General features: G+C 39.8%; 1 protein-coding gene across 1 annotated transcript in view; it reads left to right on the top strand.

Moving 5' to 3' along the window:
- Adamts12 (ADAM metallopeptidase with thrombospondin type 1 motif 12) overlaps positions 1-18,704 on the top strand; it is a 280,702-nt gene that overhangs the window by 182,150 nt on the left and 79,848 nt on the right. The window contains exon 13 of the mRNA XM_040757649.1: positions 7,315-7,448. Within this exon, the coding sequence (XP_040613583.1) occupies positions 7,315-7,448 (134 nt within the window). The remainder of the gene's footprint in view (positions 1-7,314; positions 7,449-18,704) is intronic.

Raw genomic sequence — 18,704 nt, forward strand, 5'->3', positions numbered from 1 at the left:
CAAATAACCCCCTCTGTGCAGACTAAACTCTGAAAACTTTGATTTTGGACTAAAATTTGGGTCACAATAGCTCAAACTCCAGTTCTAGGTGAAGGAGAATCCCTGACACTGAACTTCTTTCTGCATCTTGTTGAGCTTATATTCCTTTCCAGCCTCTACTGGCTGGAAGTAGCTAATCAGCATACACTTGAATGTCCCTAAGAACATGGTTGTTGAGGACACTGCAAACCCACAGCCTGAGAACTGTCAACAGGAGGACCTCTGGAGTTGACACAACCAGAATGTCATTGATTGAGGTCCACAATTACAGTAAAAGAAAGTCTGGAGATAGCGTCTTTCTGAACAAGATCTATATTTTTATGCTAAATGGGCAAGCCACCAGTTATTTACAAAATATGAAAATGAAGTATGAACTTAATACAAGGATGATTAATAATGAATAACCTACAGAGAGGTTTTGTGTTTGTTTTTGATGGGAACTGAGCAGCAGTTACAAGTCTCTTGCCTATTTGAAGAAATTGGAATGAAAAGCAGAGAATGTCAATGCTACTGTTAATGAACTTCAGAAGTCCTTAAGCTAATGATGAGGATATAGAAATCATGACTAACATTTTCTGAGTACTTATTGTATGTATATAGCACAGAGCTGAGTGCTTAACATGTAGCTAAAGTGTAGATTAAGTCATTTTCTCATGATAATATTAGATCTTCATGAACAGAAACTCTTTCATCTGTTCTCTGCAGAAATTATTATTCCAGAATCTAGTACTTTCTCCATATAAATGGACCATGAGATAATGTATATTAAATTAAAATGGAATCTAGTTGGTGTGTTACTGAGTTTGTGTAATGGTGCAAAAAGTGGACCCACTTAATATCTCATTAAAGAAATTTCTGTGAAATTAGAAGGCATTTAAATGACACATTAAGGGGGGTAGGACTTTGGCCCCTGAACTCAAACAATCTGGTTTATTAGCTTTGCCATTCATACTGGAAGGCCACAGGATTTACATCTCCTATATCTACATTTTCTAAATTTTGATATAGATAAGAAATGTACTAACTGCACAGGAGTTATGAAAGGAGGTAACCTGTATAAATCAAAACAAAATCTAGAAATAATGTTTAATAAAATATTACCTGCTAATTTTAGGAAGTCAAATTTCTTTTAATTTATTGTGTAAACAAAACTAGCAATATCTCTTTGGGTAGCTTTATCTTTCAGGAAGGATGTCACATATCACAGATCCACAAACCTATAACAAGCATGGGATTTTATTACTCAGGAACTTGGTGTAGTACGGTTATTCACTGTAGAAACATGGTCACATGACTGTGAGATTAAATACCTCCTTAAAGCTTGCATCCTATTTTACACCTGATTCTTCCCAGCAGTTTGGAAGTAGGTAAGCATTTTTTTAGATAGAGTCTTACTATGTATCCTTGGCTGTCTTGGAATTTATTATGTAGACTAGACTGGCCTCTAACTCACAGACATCCACCTGCTTCTGCTTCCTGGGTGCTGGGGTTAAAGGTATGTACCAACATACCTGGCAGCATGTTACTGTTTTTAAAGGAAATCTCTGTAATTGTTTGAGGAATGCTTTCCTTTTCTGTGTGTGTCCAAATGCAAAATCATGAACCTGATTTCTCAAACTCAGATCAATATCTTAGTAAGTGGTCCCCAGATATTTGATGCTGTTTTTGGCTATTGTAAAAGGTGATGTTTCTCTGATTTCTTTCTCAGTCACTTCATCATCTGTATATAATAGGGCCACTGATTTTTTTGAGTTTACCTTGTATCCTGCCACATTGCTGAAGGTGTTTATCAGCTCTAGGAGAAACCTTGCGAAGTTTTTTGGGTCACTTATGTAAACTATCATATCATCTGCAAATAATGAAAGTTTGACTTCTTCTTTTCCTATTTGTATCCCCTTTATCTCCTTTTGTTGTCTTATTGCTGTAGCTAGAACTTCAAGTACAATATTGAAGAGATATGGAGAGAGTGGACAGTGTTGTCTTGTTCCTGATTTTAGAGGAATTGCTTTGAGTTTCTCTCCATTTAGTTTGATGTTAGCTGTTGGTTTACTGTATATTGCTTTTATTATATTCAGGTACGTTCCTGTTATCCCTGATCTCTCTAGGACCTTTATCATGAAGGGGTGCTGGATTTTGTCAAAGGCTTTTTCAGCATCTAGTGAGATGATCATGTGGTTTTTCTTTCGCAGATTGTTAATATGGTGGATTACATTGATAGATTTTCTAATGTTGAACCATCCCTGCATTCCTGGAATGAAGCCTACTTGATCATGGTGGATGATTTTTCTGATGTGTTCTTGAATCCGGTTTGCAAGTATTTTATTGAGTATTTTTGCATCAATGTTCATGAGGGAAATTGGTCTATAGTTCTCTTTCTTAGTTGTGTCTTTGTGTGGCTTGGGTATCAAGGTAATTGTAGCCTCGTAGAAAGAGTTTGGCAGTGAGCCTCCTGCTTCTATAGTGTGGAATACTTTGACGAGTATTGCAATGAGCTCTTCTTTGAATTTCTGGTAGAATTCTGCACTGAAGCCATCTGGGCCTGGCTTTTTTTGTTTGGGAGACTTTTGATGACTGCTTCTATTTCATTAGGGGTTATAGGTCTGCTTAGATTATTTATCTGTTCTTGATTTAGTTTTGGCAAGTGATATCTATCCAGGAAATTGTCCATTTCCTTTAAATTTTCAAATTTTGTGGAGTACAGATTTTCAAAGTATGCCCTGATGATTCTCTTGATTTCCTCAGAGTCCGTTGTTATGTCCCCTTTTTCATCCCTGATTTTGTTAATTAGCATGTTCTCTCTCTGTCTTTTGGTTAGTTTGGACAGAGGTTTGTCTATTTTGTTGATTTTCTCAAAGAACCAACTCTTTGTTTCATTGATTCTTCTCAATGTTTTCCTGGTTTCTACTTGATTGATTTCAGCCCTCAATTTGATTATTTCCTGGCGTCTGCTCCTCCTGGGGAGTTTGCTTCTTTTTGTTCTAGAACATTCAGCTGTGCTATTAATTCTCTAGTATGACTGTTCTCCAGTTTTTTCATGTGGGCACTTAGTGCTATAAACTTTCCTCTCAGCACTGCTTTCAAAGTGTCCCATAAGTTTGTGTATGTTGTGTCTTCATTCTCATTGAAATCGAGGAAGTCTTTAATTTCTTTTTTTATTTGTTCCTTTACCCAGGGATGGTGCAATTGTGCATTGTTCAATCTCCATGAGTTTGTAGGGTTTCTGCGATTTGTGTTATTGTTGAATTCTAATGTTAATGCATGGTGGTCTGATAAGATGCAGGGGGTTATTCCAATTTTTTTGTATCTGTGGAGATTTGCTATGTTTCCTATTATGTGGTCAATTTTAGGTAAGGTTCCATGTGGTGCCGAGAAGAAGGTATATCCCTTTGTATTTGGGTGGAATGTTCTATAGATGTCTGTTAAACCCAGTTGTGTCATCTGGGGATAATGTTAACCAAGGAAGTGAAAGACCTGTATATCAAGAACTTTGTGTCTTTGAAGAAAGAAATCAAAGAATATACCAGAAAATGGAAAGATCTCCCATGCTCTTGGATTGGTAGGATCAACATAATAAAAATGGCAATCTTGCCAAAAGCAGTCTATAGATTCAATGCAATCCCTATCAAAATTCCATCACAATTCTTCAAGGACCTGGAAAGAACATTAATCAACTTTATATGGAAAAACAAAAGGCCCAGGATAGCCAAAACATCCCTATACAATAAAGGAACTTCAGGAGGCATCACCATACCTGACTTCAAGCTCTATTATAGAGCTATAGTCCTGAAAACAGCTTGGTATTGGCACAAAAATAGGCAGGTAGACCAATGGAACCGAATCGAAAGCCCTAATTTTAACCCACACACCTATGAACACCTGATTTTTGACAAAGAAGCTAAAACTGTACAGTGGAAAAAGAAAGCATCTTCAACAAATGGTGCTGGCATAACTGGGTAATGGTATGCAGAAGACTGCAGATAGATCCATGTTTATCGCCTTGTACAAAACTTAAGTCCAAATGGATCAAAGATCTCAACATACATCCAGCCACACTGAAACTTTTAGAAGAGAAAGTGGGAGATACTCTTCAACGAGTTGGTACAGGAGACCACTTCCTAAACATAACACCAGTGGCACAGGCACTGAGATCAACAATTAACAAATGGGACCTTCTGAAACTAAAAAGCTTCTGTAAGGCAAAGGACACAATCAAAAAGACAAAAAGGCAGGCCACAGAATGGGAAAAGATATTCACTAACCCTACATCTGACAGAGGGCTAATCTCCAAAATTTACAAAGAACTCAAGAAACAAGTCTCCAAAACACCAAAGGATCCACTTGAAAGGTGGGGTACAGAGCTAAATAGAGAATTCTCAGTAGAGGAGGCTAAAATGGCCAAGAGACACTTAAGAAAGTGCTCAACATTCTTAGCCATCAGGGAAATGCAAATCAAAACAACTCTGAGATACCATCTTACTCCTGTCAGAATGGCTAGAATCAAAAACACTGAAGACAATTTATGCTGGAGAGGATGTGGAGAGAGAGGAACACTCCTCCACTGCTGGTGGGAATGCGGACTCATACAGCCTCTTTGGAAATCAGTATGGAGATTCCTCAGGAAAATGGGAATTAATCTACCACTAGACCCAGCAATTCCACTGTTAGGCATTTATCCAAATGAGGCAGGTTCATACAACAAGGGCATCTGCTCCACTATGTTCATAGCAGCATTGTTTGTAATAGCCAGAACCTGGAAGCAACCTAGATGCCCCTCAACTGAAGAGTGGATAGAGAAAATGTGGTACATTTACACAATGGAGTATTACTCAGCAGAAAAAAAAACAATGGAATCTTGAAATTCGCAGGGAAATGGATAGCACTGGAAGAAACCATCCTGAGTGAGGTAACCCAGTCGCAAAAAGACAAACATGGTATGTACTCACTCATATATGGATTTTAAATATGGATCAGGATAGTGCCAGTGTGCACTTCCACAGATAGAGAGTCTGGGAAACAGGAAAGAACCTAAAAGATATGCATATATGCATAGTACCCAAGAGAAGAGGATGGAGACAAGATCCTCTGAATGGATGGGGAACACAGCGAGGGGGGGTAGTGGGACCTGGCAAGAATAGAGGGGGTAAAGAGGAAGGGAGTTGGTCATGGGGGAACAGGAAGTTGAAGGGGTGGGGGTAAAATAGGGGGAAGAGGGAATCATAGGATCGAAGACAGATCAGGCACCAGAGTGACCTCGAGTGATCTAAAGGTATAACATCAATTGGCAAGCTAAGCAATAGTGGAAGGACCACCTCGAATGCCCATTCCTGATAATGAACTTGATGTCTATAACCATCCGGGAGCCTTCATCCTGTGACTGATGGAAGCAGAGGCAAACACACAACTAAGCACTGAACTGAACCCAAGGAACCCAGTGACAGAGAGAGAGGAGTGATGAGCAAATTGGCAAAGAATGGGCTGGCAAAACCAGCAGAGACAGCTGATCTGAACAGGGGAGTGCTCTTGGACCCCAGACCGACAGTGGGGAGGCCAGCATGGGACTGATCTGGACCCCCCAAATGTGAGTGTCAGTGAGAAGGCCTGGGCAACCTATGGGGCCCTGAGCTGTGGATCAGTGTCTATCCCTGGTATACAATCTGTCTTCATGTGCCTATAGCACAAAGAGAGATGCTCTCTCAGCCTGGACTCTTAGGGGAGTGCCTTGACCCTACCAAGAGTAAAATGACAGACTCTAGATATCCCCTATGTGGAAGGATTTGGCAATAGGGTGGGAGGGAGGGTGGAAAGGGAGTGCGGGAGGAGGGGAGGGAGAGGGAACTGGGATTGACATGAAAAACAAGCTATTTAAAATTAAAATAAAAAATGAAAAAAAAGTGGTCCCCTAGACTGAACATACAAAGGAATGTTCTTATCCCAGAAAAATTGTAATTACTCCCAGGTGGTTGCCCTCACATGCTTCTACTCCAATTTGGTCAGTAGTAGTGTTACTCTCATTGCCATGAGAGGAAGTTTACAGTAATCCCAGTTTATGTTTTATCCCCCATTTTATGGTCCTGTCTATGGCCCTTGGTAGAGTAATCTCTTTAACATAGTATGATTTTGTTCATCTTCTCATGCAACTATGAAGGCATTTGGTATTATTTATTTATATATCATTTTCCTTTAAGTTTTATACCAATGTTTCTGACTTCTGTCTCCAGCTTGTTCAAAGTATTTAGTGTTTAGTGTTTAGACTCTTTGTTCTTGGCTGTACTTAGTTTGAGTTTTACACTTTTATTTTTGTCACATGGATCATAACATCCTAAAACCAACACAGTTCTGGGCACCTTAGTTTTGCATCTGATGTTTATCCACACAGGGTAAGGCTGATTTCAGAATCAAGAGGCCACCAGCTCTGCCCATTCTCAAGTTCTCACCTAAAGTAAAGTGTGGACTTAGACCATAGCTTCATGGTAGAGTGCTTGATGTGGGAGGAATCAAATTCAATTTAAAGCACTGCAATAAAATATAACACTCAAAGTGTAACATTCAAAAGAGAAACGCTACTTCACACATTAGCCACTAAAAGATGTAAGGCAGCTGTGCTTTATTTTTCTTTCTGAGCTTTGTGTGTACAGATAGGAGTGGGTGTGTTTCATGGCTTGTTCCAGTCTTCATTCCCTAGGCTGTAAAACACCAAACCTAAGAATGACTTCCAAGTGGGACCCAAAGTAAAGGGATGGACTCCTGTGATAATTATATTGGGTTACCATTTGCAGAAGCTCATAATCTTTGCTTCTATGTAGTTGTCAATTTGTATCTAAGCACTTCTTGGATTGGGAGGAAATATGACTACTCATTGGGGGGGGTGTTAAGATGGTGGTACTAATGTTGGTGCCATGGGAAGAGACTGCCTTCCTCCAGAAATTGGCTTGCCTTGCTACAGAGAGTGTCACATTTGTCTGGATTCTGCATTACTGTTATGACTATTGATTTCCTTGGCTAACACAAAGTGTCCCAGACTTTCTTATGTGTAGGTGCACAGTTCAGTGTAGGATTGAAAAGTCTTCTCATTTACAATAAAGGGCATATTGTATTTTCAACTAATTTCACAAATATAATTAATTATAGTGTCTTTGTTGACAAAAAGAGTAACAAAATGCCTACATGTTAGCATGTGTCTCAGAAAGGGAAAAGATGGGTTTGTACACTGGAATCCTGGGGAAGAGCCTGAACTACACAGTTATCTTACAGGGATTTCTCTTTTTCTCACTTCAGCACATCCTTGTGAGCTGTACTGCAGACCCATAGATGGACAATTTTCTGAGAAAATGCTGGATGCCGTCATCGATGGCACCCCTTGCTTTGAAGGTGGCAGCAGCAGAAATGTCTGTATTAATGGCATATGTAAGGTATTGGGTATGTTTCCTTAATCTACAACTTTACACAATGGTGGTTTTCGAGTTTATAAAGTCAGATGTTATAAGCTTGTATGTGGCATTTACAGGTATCTGATTTATTTCTTAATAAATGGTCACACACTCAAGAATATAAGACTTCTCAGCACTCATTAAAGCCACAGTTCGTTCTCAATAGTTTTTCCAGCGATATTTTATTTCTAGCTCTACTAATGGTCATATGATATTATTTCAGACATCAAGCAGAATCAAACTGAAGAGCCCAATTAAAGGCACATTATAGGAAAAGGTAGCCTAGACTATTTCAAGTATATTAAATTTGAAAAAGAAAAAACTCATCCTAACAATGTTTTATGTAAAACTTCTCCATTGTCAACATAAGTATCTCAGGAGAGAATATGATGGGCAATAGTAACACAGGCTTCTTCTCTATTCACCCTATTAATTTAAGCTTTACCTATTTAGACCTGATTTGTTAATGCTATGAAGAATGAAGCCATTAAAAAATACTTCTTGTTGCTTGTGTCACTTTTTCAAGGAATAGAAGATTAAGTCTTGTTATCTAAAGCCTAGGAATAAATCCATTTAAAGAGAAGATGCTTATAGTTAGTTAAAGAAAAATGGTACCATGACACCTAATGTACTTTTAATAAAATGGTGCTTTAGCCCTCATGTTCAAGAATAGGAATTCATTCCACACCATCATTTTCCAGCTATATCATCTTGGACACTTTTCTGTAAGACTCAACTTTCTGTCATAAAACTAGGATATTATTTTTTTCTCATTTTTATTATTTCTCTGAAAATTTCATACAATGCAATTATTTATATTCACTTTTCCCCCAAACCCAACTCCCAATTCCCTACCCACACAACTATGTATCTCTTTTTTCTCATAAAGTATAATTCCTTTTGCCCTTATACTCTTGAATATGTGGCTTTCCTCTAAAGTTTTATCAGCCTGTCAGAGGCCACACCCTTAGGAAAATTGGATTCTCCTTCTTCTGTCTGCTGCCAATTGCCAATAGCTCCATGATGAGATTTTAGTCTGACTTGAGCTTATGCAGGTTTTTTGTGTGCTATCACAGAAGCTTCCAGGTCTTGGGTGCAACTGCCTTGCTGTGTCTGGAAAGCATTCTTTCCTTGTAGTCATCTGCTGCCTTAGGTTCTTAGAATCTTTACGCCTGTTCTTCTGCAGTGATTCCTAAGTCTTGGGTGGGGAGAGTATGATACAGATGTCCCGTGAAGGGCTAAGCACCCTCAGTCTCTTATTCTCTGCATGCTGACCAGCTAGCTGTGACCAGCACTAATAATTTCCATCTACTTCAAAAAGAAGCTTCTCTGATGAAGACTGAGAGATACGCTACTGTATGGGAATAATGTAATTGGGGATACACTTAGTGCTGTGTCCATTTTACAGACTCATAGTGGTAGGTTCTCTCCCTTGGGTGTATGACCTGTCTAGCCACAGGTTCTTGACCCTAATAACAGTGTCAGGTATGAGTTTCAACTTGTGAAGCAGGCCTCACATCCAGTCAGAAAAAAGCTGGTTACTTTCATCACATGCACGCCACTATTGCCCTGGTGCCCCAGTCTTTCAGGCCAGTTCACATCTGGGTGAGATTGGTGATGGCTTTTCTCCTTTAGTGGTGTGACAGCCCCTTTAAACACTGTGAAAAGTAGCCATTAGAGATGAAGCTTTTAGGTAAGTATCAGCTTTGTTTCTTTATGTTCTATGTTTCAAGCATGTGGCATCATTAGCAATATGATCTTACCCTCAAACTCTCATGGGTGCCAAGAGAACGGGCAATAGTGTGTGATGTTTGCAGGATCTATGGAAATTTATTAGCCAACACCTCCGAAAGAGATAAGTCATTCCTTGGCATATTTGGGCCTTTTATTTGTTGGCTCCTGGTACCTAGTAGTGGCATTGTTGCCCCATTATGGGGTAACGTCCTTTTAACCCTTTTTACATATGTAATTTTGGAGGCATCTGTAGTAGTGGCTTCCAATTGATGTATTCAAAATGTCTTTAACGTTAGTTATTGCTCCCTGTATTCCCTACTTTACCCTTTTACCCTCCCCCATTTTACCCTTTTCTGCTTATTTGTGCAATTAGTCCTTCACATCACTGAATTCTGTCTTCTCCTTCCCTTCTATTGAAATCCAGCTCTCATGGCTTCTTAGTAATTTCCCGACTTCTGTGGAGTCTCCATGTGGAATACACATACCCGAATATTCAAAACTACCATCCATAAATGAGAGGAAACCAAGCAATTCTTGCTTTTCTGAGTCTGTGTTGCCAATAATGACTATTTCTGGCTCCATACATTTACCAGAAACTTTCATAATTTTGTTTTTCCTAACAGCTCAATGATATTTCGTTGTGTAAATATACTACACCTCAGAAAGTTCTCAAAGATAAAATACAAAAAGCTGAGAAACACTTAAAATGTCAACATTTTTAGCTATCAGAGAAATACACATGAAAACCACTTTGATATTTTATCTTATCCCAATCAGAAGGTCTAAGATGAAAAGTAAACAGACAAGCAAATAAAAGTAAAATACAGTGATGATAAATGGTGGTTGGCTGGCATGGGTGTGGAAAAAGGTAGTGCTTACCCGCTGTTGCTGGGGTGCAACTTGAAGCATCCCCTATGGAAATAAATGCAAAGCGTCCTCAAAAAGCTTGAAATAGATCTACCACATGATCCATCTGTACAACTCTTAGGCATAGGACTCCACATCCTAATAGAAGTAATTGATCTTTGATACTTATTACTGATTCATTCACAATGGCCAGGAAATGGGAACAGCCTTGGTGTCCAACAGTTAATGAATGGATAATTAAAATGAGGATATTATGTTGTATGCATATATGAGCTTTTCAAAGGACAAATAAAAATGTAATTTTTAAACTAGGATTTTAATGGTTCTACTTAATAGGGATTGCCAAATATTTTTTATAAGATTGTATTCCCTAAGCTACTAACAGAAGCACTGATATAAACAATAAGCTCAAAGCATTTTGCTTTGTAAAAATTTATAACGATGTTTTCACCTGAGGAGAATGAAAAGCTCTTGCATAAATATTTAGTGGATTAAGTCAGTTTAGATATTTCAGGACGAAACAACTCCTACTTTCTCTAAAGAAGGAATTCTGGCTAATGTAGATGTTCCAGTTACATTTTAGCTTTTAAAAATTTCTGATTTCTGGGTTTTATTTCAAACTTGTTAATTCAGAATCCATTGACAGAGACACTGGTATTTTAAAAGCTCCCAACACGATTAGCATATGCAGTCAGGGCAGAGAACTGTAGTCACCAGAAAGGTAATGATAATATTGACTTTTAGACCTGAGTAAATTTGCATGTATAAAGATACTATTATTTTGCATATAAAAACCATGTTTTGAGCAAAATATGAGGAGTCCTGGTTATCTCTACTGAAATCAGTTAAGTGAACATAATAGAATAAGCCAACTTTTCTCAGTTGGCTTTCTCCACTTTCTAGATATCAGTTAAGGTCTTTTTTAGGACTGTAGCTGCCTGCTTTCTATAGATCCATACTAAGTGTTTAAATTTAAAATCTTATGTCAAATAAAATATACATAATAGCCTAGATACAACTTATTCTCCCAAGACACAGGTTGTAGGAATTTTCTGCCATCATTAGTCTCCTTATTCTATTTGTATAATCTCTGAATTAGCAATCAATTAAATTTCAGGTACAAAAAATAAACCCTTGATTTTTCCTTAGCAGAAAACAACAAACCACCAGTTCAAAACTAGCTGTAGTCTGGGTTCAATTGCAAGCTCTGGGAACACAGGGCAGGTCAGCCATTCAGGAACAGGTAGTTATGTGGCTGGAGACTCTGGCAGAGAACCAGAAAGATTGTTCTGGAAACTTTCAACCTGTCAGTGCCCTCAACTTAGGTGGTCTGAGGATGCTTTTCCCACTGACAGGAGGAGGGAAGTCCCCTTGCAGTATCCCCAGAGAATGTATAAGTGAGAGTGTAAATTAATCTTGGGAGAATGCTGGATGCTGTGTGAGGTGCAGAAGGGAGAGACTGTGAAGGGAGCTTGGAGGAACAGCCATGGGTGTGATGGGGTCATGGATCCCACAATAATATCCCTGAATATAATAAAAGCAATATACAGTAAATCAACAGCTAACATCAAACTAAATGGAGAGAAACCCAAAGCAATTCCTCTAAAATCAGGAGCAAGACAAGGCTGTCCACTCTCTCCATATCTCTTCAATATTGTACTTGAAGTTATAGCTACAGCAATAAGACAACAAAAGGAGATAAAGGGGATACAAATAGGAAAAGAAGAAGTCAAGCTTTCACTATTTGCAGATGATATGATAGTTTACATAAGTGACCCGAAAAACTCCACAAGGGAACTCCTAGAGCTGATAAACACCCTCAGCAAAGTGGCAGGATGCAAGGTTAACTCAAAAAAATAAGTGGCCCTATTATATACAGATGATACAGTGACTGAGAAAGAAATCAGAGAAACATCACCCTTTACAATAGCCATAAACAGTATCAAATATCTGGGGATAATGTTAACCAAAAAAGTGAAAGACCTGTATATCAAGAACTTTGAGTCACTAAAGAAAGAAATCAAAGAGGATATCAGAAAATGGAAAGATCTCCTATACTCTTGGATTGGCAGGATCAACATAATAAAAAAGGCAATCTTGCCAAAAGCAATCTACAGATTCAATGCAATCCCTATCAAAATTCTGGCACAATTCTTCACAGACCTTGAAAGAACAATAATCAACTTTATATGGAAAAACAAAGGACCCAGGATAGCCAAAACAACCCTATACAATAAAGGAACTTCAGGAGGCATCACCATACCTGACTTCAAGCTCTATTATAGAGCTATAGTCCTGAAAACAGCTTGGTATTGGCACAAAAATAGGCAGGTAGATCAATGGAACCGAACTGAAAACCCTGATTTTAACCCACATACCTATGAACACTTGATTTTTGACAAAGAAGCTAAAATTATACAATGGAAAAAAGAAAGCATCTTCAACAAATGGTGCCGGCATAACTGGACATTGGCATGCAGAAGACTGCAGATAGATCCATGTCTATCGCCTTGCACAAAACTTAAGTCCAAATGGATCAAAGACCTCAACATAAATCCAACCACACTGAAACTCTTAGAAGAGAAAGTGGAAGATACTCTTCAACGAATTGGTACAGGAGACTGCTTCCTGAACACAACACCAGTAGCACAGACACTGAGATCAACAATTAACAAATGGGACCTCCTGAAACTAAGAAGCTTCTGAAAGGCAAAGGACACAGTCAATAAGACAAAAAGGCAGTCCACAGAATAGGAAAAGATATTCGCTAACCCTACATCTGACAGAGGGCTGATCTCCAAAATTTATAAAGAACTCAAGAAGCAAGTCTCCAAAACACCAAATGATCCAATTAAAAAGTGGGCTACAGAACTAAATAGAGAATTCTCAATAGGGTAGTCTAAAATGGCTGAGAGACAGTTGAGAAAGTGCTCAACATCCTTAGCCATCAGGGAAATATAAATCAAAACAACTCTGAGATATCATCTCACTCCTGTCAGAATGGCTAAAATCAAAAACACTGAAGACAATTTATGCTGGAGAGGACGTGGAGAAAGGGGAACACTCCTCCACTGCTGTTGGGAGTTCCAACTCATACAGCCACTTTGGAAATCAGTATGGAGATTCCTCAGGAAAATGGGAATCAGTCTACCACAAGATCCAGCAATTCCACACTTAGGTATATACACAAAAGATGCCCATTCATACAACAAGGACATCTGTTCCACTATATTCATAGCAGCATTATTTGTAATAGCCAGAACCTGGAAGCAACCTAGATGCCCCTCAACTGAAGAGTGGATAGAGAAAATGTGGTACATTTACACAATGGAGTATTACTCAGCAGAAAAAAAAACAATGGAATCTTGAAATTCGCAGGTAAATGGATAGCAATGGAAGAGACCATCCTGAGTGAGGTAACCCAGTCACAAAAAGACAAACATGGTATGTACTCACTCATATAAGGATTTTAGACATGGATCAGGATAGTGCCAGTCTGGTCTGCACTTCCACTGATAGTCTGGGAAACAGGAAAGAACCTAAAAGATATGCATAGTACCCAAGAGAAGAAGATTGAGACAAGATCCTCTGAATGGACTGGGAACACGGCGAGGGGTTGTGGGGAGTGGGAGCTGGGAAGAAGAGAGGGGGGAGAAGAGGAAGAGAGAGTAGGTCATGGGGGAACAGGAAAGGTGAGTGAGGGTGGGTAGAATAGGGGGAAGAGGGAATCATAGGTTAGAAGACAGATCAGGCACCAGAGTGACCTCGAGTGATCTAAAGGTATAACATCAATTGGCAAGCTAAGCAATAGTGGAGAGACCACCTCGAATGCCCATTCCTGATAATGAACTTGATGTCTATAACCATCTGGGAGCCTTCATCCAGTGACTGATGGAAGCAGAGGCAAACGCCCACAATTAAGCACTGAACTGAACCCAAGGAACCCAGTGACAGAGAGAGAGGAGTGATGAGCAAATTGGCAAAGAATGGGCTGGCAAAACCAGCAGAGACAGCTGATCTGAACAGGGGAGAGCTCTTGGACCCCAGACTGACAGCAGGGAGGCCAGCATGGGACTGATCTGGACCCCCGAATGTGAGTCAGGGAGAAGGCCTGGGCAACCTATAGGGCCCTGAGCTGTGGATCAGTGTCTGTCCCTGGAATATAAACAGCCATCGTGTGCCCATAGCACAAAGAGGGATGCTCTCTCAGCCTGGACTCTTAGGGGAGTGCCTGGACCCTACCCTGAGTGAAATGACAGACTCTAGATATCCCCTATATGGAAGGAATTGGCAATAGGGTGGGAGGCTGGGGGGGATGGGGGAGTGCAGGAGGAGGGGAGGGAGAGGGAACTGGGATTGACATGTAAAACAAGCTATTTAAAATTAAAATAAAAAAATTAATTTAAAAAAGGGTTTGGACTCGACATTTACAGTCATGGTGATCTGTCAAAGCGCTAAGATGAGAGGTGACATAAGAGCTTCAGCTATGACTGGCAAAACTGCTTAGCCTGTCTGAACTAGTTTCTACAACTTAAACAGGAAAAACAAAACTATGGTAGGGCTATAATAAACTGCTTCCTATAAGCTCCGTGACTTAACGACAAAAGAAACATTTTGTCTTAGCATTCTAGAAGCTAGACATCTGAAATCAAGTGTGGAAATGGCCATGTTCCCTCTGAAGGCTTTAGTGAAGACTTTGACACTGTGTCAGTTCTAACTTGTAGCTACCTTACTCCACTTTCTGTCTCCATCTTTATCAGAACTGTCTTCGCTCTGTGTATCTGCGTGTGAAAATCTCTTCATCAGGGTACCAGTTATTGGCTTTAGAGTCACTGTAATCCTGTATGAACTTTTTCCTCCTTTGGTTACATCTGCAATGATACTATCTCCTCCGTAAGATCACATTCACAGGTACCAGAGGTAAAGACTTCAACATGTGTGAGTGTACATCATTGAATCTTCAGCAAGACCAACCTTGAAAAATTAAAGCAAGGAAAATTTTATGCTATTGTCCCTTTCATTAAGTGGCAATATCATTTTCCTGTTCTCTTCCACCAAGTATAGCTGCAACCTGCCTTCATACTTAAAGTTCCATTGTCTGGGAACAAAAACATCTTAGAATAATCATCCTTCTAGTCTCTCCATCTTCCAAGAACTTTGGAAAAGAATGATGGCATTGAAGGTGGCTTAGGCTGTGTTGCCAGTTGGTATTTAAGTTCTCAATTATTTGAGAATTTTCTTTTTTTCTATTCTTTAATTTAAATTAGAAACAATCTTGTTTTACATGTCAATCCCAGTTTCCTCTCCCTCCCCTCCTCCCCTGCCCCCTCTAATCCCCTTTCCACTCCCCAGGGAGGGTGAGGCCTTCCATGGGGAATCTTCGAAATCTGTCATATCCTTTGGAGCAGGGCCCAGGCCCTCCCCCATGTGTCTAGGCTGAGAGAGCATTCCTCTATGTGGAATGGGCTCCCAAAGTTCATTTGTATGTTAGAGATAAATACTGATCTACTACCAGAGGCCCCATAGATTTCCAAGTCCTCCTCACTGACACCCAAGTTCAGGGTGTCTAGATCAGTCCTATGCTGGTTTCCCAGCTATCAGCCTGTGGTCCATGAACTCCTCTTTGTTTGGGTCAGTTGTTTCTGCAGCCTATTCTTGACCCCTTTGTCCATCACTACTCCTTCTCTGCAACTAGATTCCAGGAATTCATTTCAGTGTTTAGCTGTGGGTGTCTGGTTCTGCTTCCATCAGCTACTGGAAGAAGGCTCTAGGATAGCATATAATGTAGTCATCAGTTTCATTATCAGGGAAGAGCATTTAAGGTAACCTCTCAACTATTGCTTAGATTGTTAGTTGGGGGTCAACCTTGTAGATCTCTGGACATTTCCCTAGTGCCAGATTTCTCTTTAAACCTATAATGGATCCCTCTATTATGGTATTTCTTTTCTTTCTTTCCTATATTCTTCCCCTGATTAAAATAATGTTAAGAAGAAAAATAAAATGCTTAGATTGCTATGAGTTTTAGCATATGGTGGGCTAAACATCTGGTGAATTAGGGACCTACACTCCCTGATTAATGATCAGGATAATGTGTTTGCATTGCAGTTCTTCAGGGTCAACACTTGATAGAATAGGAATTGCAAGTGGTTCTGGTTATTTTTCAAGAACACTGCCCACTAGGGTGAATATCCATTCCCCAATAATGGCATCATAGAAGAGTCATTGTGACATCACTATGTACTTTTGCTAGTGGCAGCATAGTCATCTCTGATTCCACTGATGGTAGTAAGGCCATACAACAGTGGACCCTGTTGCCAAATAACATGCTGTCAGATTCAAATATATTTCTTTCTCTTCCGAGTCATATCTGCCTCATATGCAGTAAGGGGGACAGACCTATTAGGCATTTCATTTCATTTTTAGCTAATAGGAGAAGCAAATTGAGGGAGTGTTCTTGTTTGTTTTCTGTTGCTATGATAAACACCATGACGAAACACAACCTGGGGAAGAAAAGGTTTGTTTCAACTTATAAGTTACAGTCCATCATCAAAGAGACCAAGGCAGGGGCTCAAAGCAGGAGCTCAAGACAGGAACAAGGGGCTGGAACTCAAGACAGGAACTCATGGATGGAACTCAAGGTAGGAGCTCAAGACAGGAACTCAAGGCTGGAACTCAAGTCAGGAGCTCAATATAGGAGCTCAAGGCAGGAACTCATGGCAGGAGCTCAAGGCAGGAACTCAAAGCTGGAACTCAAGGCAGGAGCTCAATATAGGAGCTCAAGGCAGGAACTCAAGACAGGAACTCAAGGCTGGAACTCAAGGCAGGAGCTCAATATAGGAGCTCAAGGCAGGAACTCAAGACAGGAACTCAAGACAGGAACTCAAGGCAGGAACTCAAGGCAGGAGCTGGCTTGCTCCCTGAAGCTTGTGCTCAGCTAACATTTTTCTACACCTCAGAAGCACAAAAGATAGCTCTTCCCTCATTGGCCTGGGTCCTCTTACATCAATTAGCAATCAAAATATCCCACAGACATGCCCACAGGTGAATTTAAAGGATACAATCCCCCAGTGGAACTACCTCAGATAACTCTGGACTGAATCAAGTTGACATCTGGAGGTAATTAAGAAAGTAATTAACTCCTCAAGAATCTATTTAATGTTCCATGACATAACATACCAGGGAAATATTCAGGTCTGTTGTCTCTAATGCTTGTCCCCTAGATATGTAAGTTGGTGTTGCTGGAGAAACATGACTACCCACTCAAGTAGAAAGACATGGACTTGAGAGATTTGTATTTAATTTTTGGTTTGCCTTACTTTATTATTCACATTAAAAGAATTCCTCTGTTGGTAGAGATTAAAGAAAACATTTTAAAATCAACATGTCTAAGAACATGTTTCCCTGGCTCACTCCAAATCAGTGGAAGGATGAAGGTCACTGGGAATATGGTTTATAAAGGTCAGCTTATTAGAGAGTGCACAAGGTTGACATAAACATATCACTTGTGTGAGAGTTGGCATTTCTAGCCAGTGCAAACATCTATCTCAAACATTCTTCTTTCCATTCTGATTTGTATAATTGAGTTTTGATTTTCAGGAAATCTCTTAGTGCTTTTTTTCTCCCAACTAAGTCAGGTAGCAACTACTGTTTGTCTCTACAAGAGGATTAGAGGTGGTTGGTTAATCTGTGAATTTGATGTCAGTGGGTTTCCATGAGGTTCTACTGGCCAAGAGCATAAAGCCTCAAACCAACCTTCCTTCCTTCATTCCTTCCAGTATATTTGAGGTGGATTTAAAATTAGAAGAACAATAATCTGCCTGGGCACAATTCTTATACCCAAGATAAAAGAAAATCAAGGACTATAGTATAGTTTCCCCCACATTGTCATGAAAGAAATCCTGAAACAGAGAAGCGTATTTGAAATTCATATGTTTCATAAATTTTTAATTCAATGACATCATATCAGGGGTTTGGAGCTACAGAAAACTCCAAGTTTCATCATACCCCATTTCCATTCTGGGGACTTTAGAACAAGAATTATCTGACCATGTTAACAAAATAAATGGGAAAGGAAGGAAAGAAGATTCAGAAAGATCAGAAGGATCATTGTGCAGACCATGGAATGGACTGGATGCAAAGTACAGGGACAAACCGGTTTAGTGAAGAGGAGGAACTGCTAAATCTCTCTCCAAAGGTGGAATGACAAGACATTGCTAAGGTGGGGCAGGGCTCAGGAGGCCTGATGATAGAGCCCAAGGTGAAAGATTTCATCATTCCTTGGTCTGGTACTATCTCAGCAACAAGTTAGAATCCTCCAGCAGTTGCTGGTTTGCCTGCTACCCCAAGAGAAAAACCATAAGGGATCACTCTAGTGAGAAATATAAGGGGATGGAGCAGCTACATCACCCCTGGGGAAAGTCAGTAGAGGAGGACTGTACAGATGCCTATCTGTACAGACTTGCTGCTCCACCAACTCCAGTTCCAAAATAGTTCATGCAGTTGGGTGTTTTCATACTGTGCTCAGTTCTAACTCTGACCAAGGAGAACTTGAAGCTTCAGTAACTATGTGCTTCTCCCCTTTCTAAGCAAATACAGCCACACCTTGTCTCCATGGGTGCTCTAGTCAAGAATTTAAAG

This window comes from Mesocricetus auratus, unplaced genomic scaffold (assembly GCF_017639785.1).
Source record: "Mesocricetus auratus isolate SY011 unplaced genomic scaffold, BCM_Maur_2.0 Super-Scaffold_100015, whole genome shotgun sequence".
Lineage (NCBI taxonomy): Eukaryota > Metazoa > Chordata > Mammalia > Rodentia > Cricetidae > Mesocricetus > Mesocricetus auratus.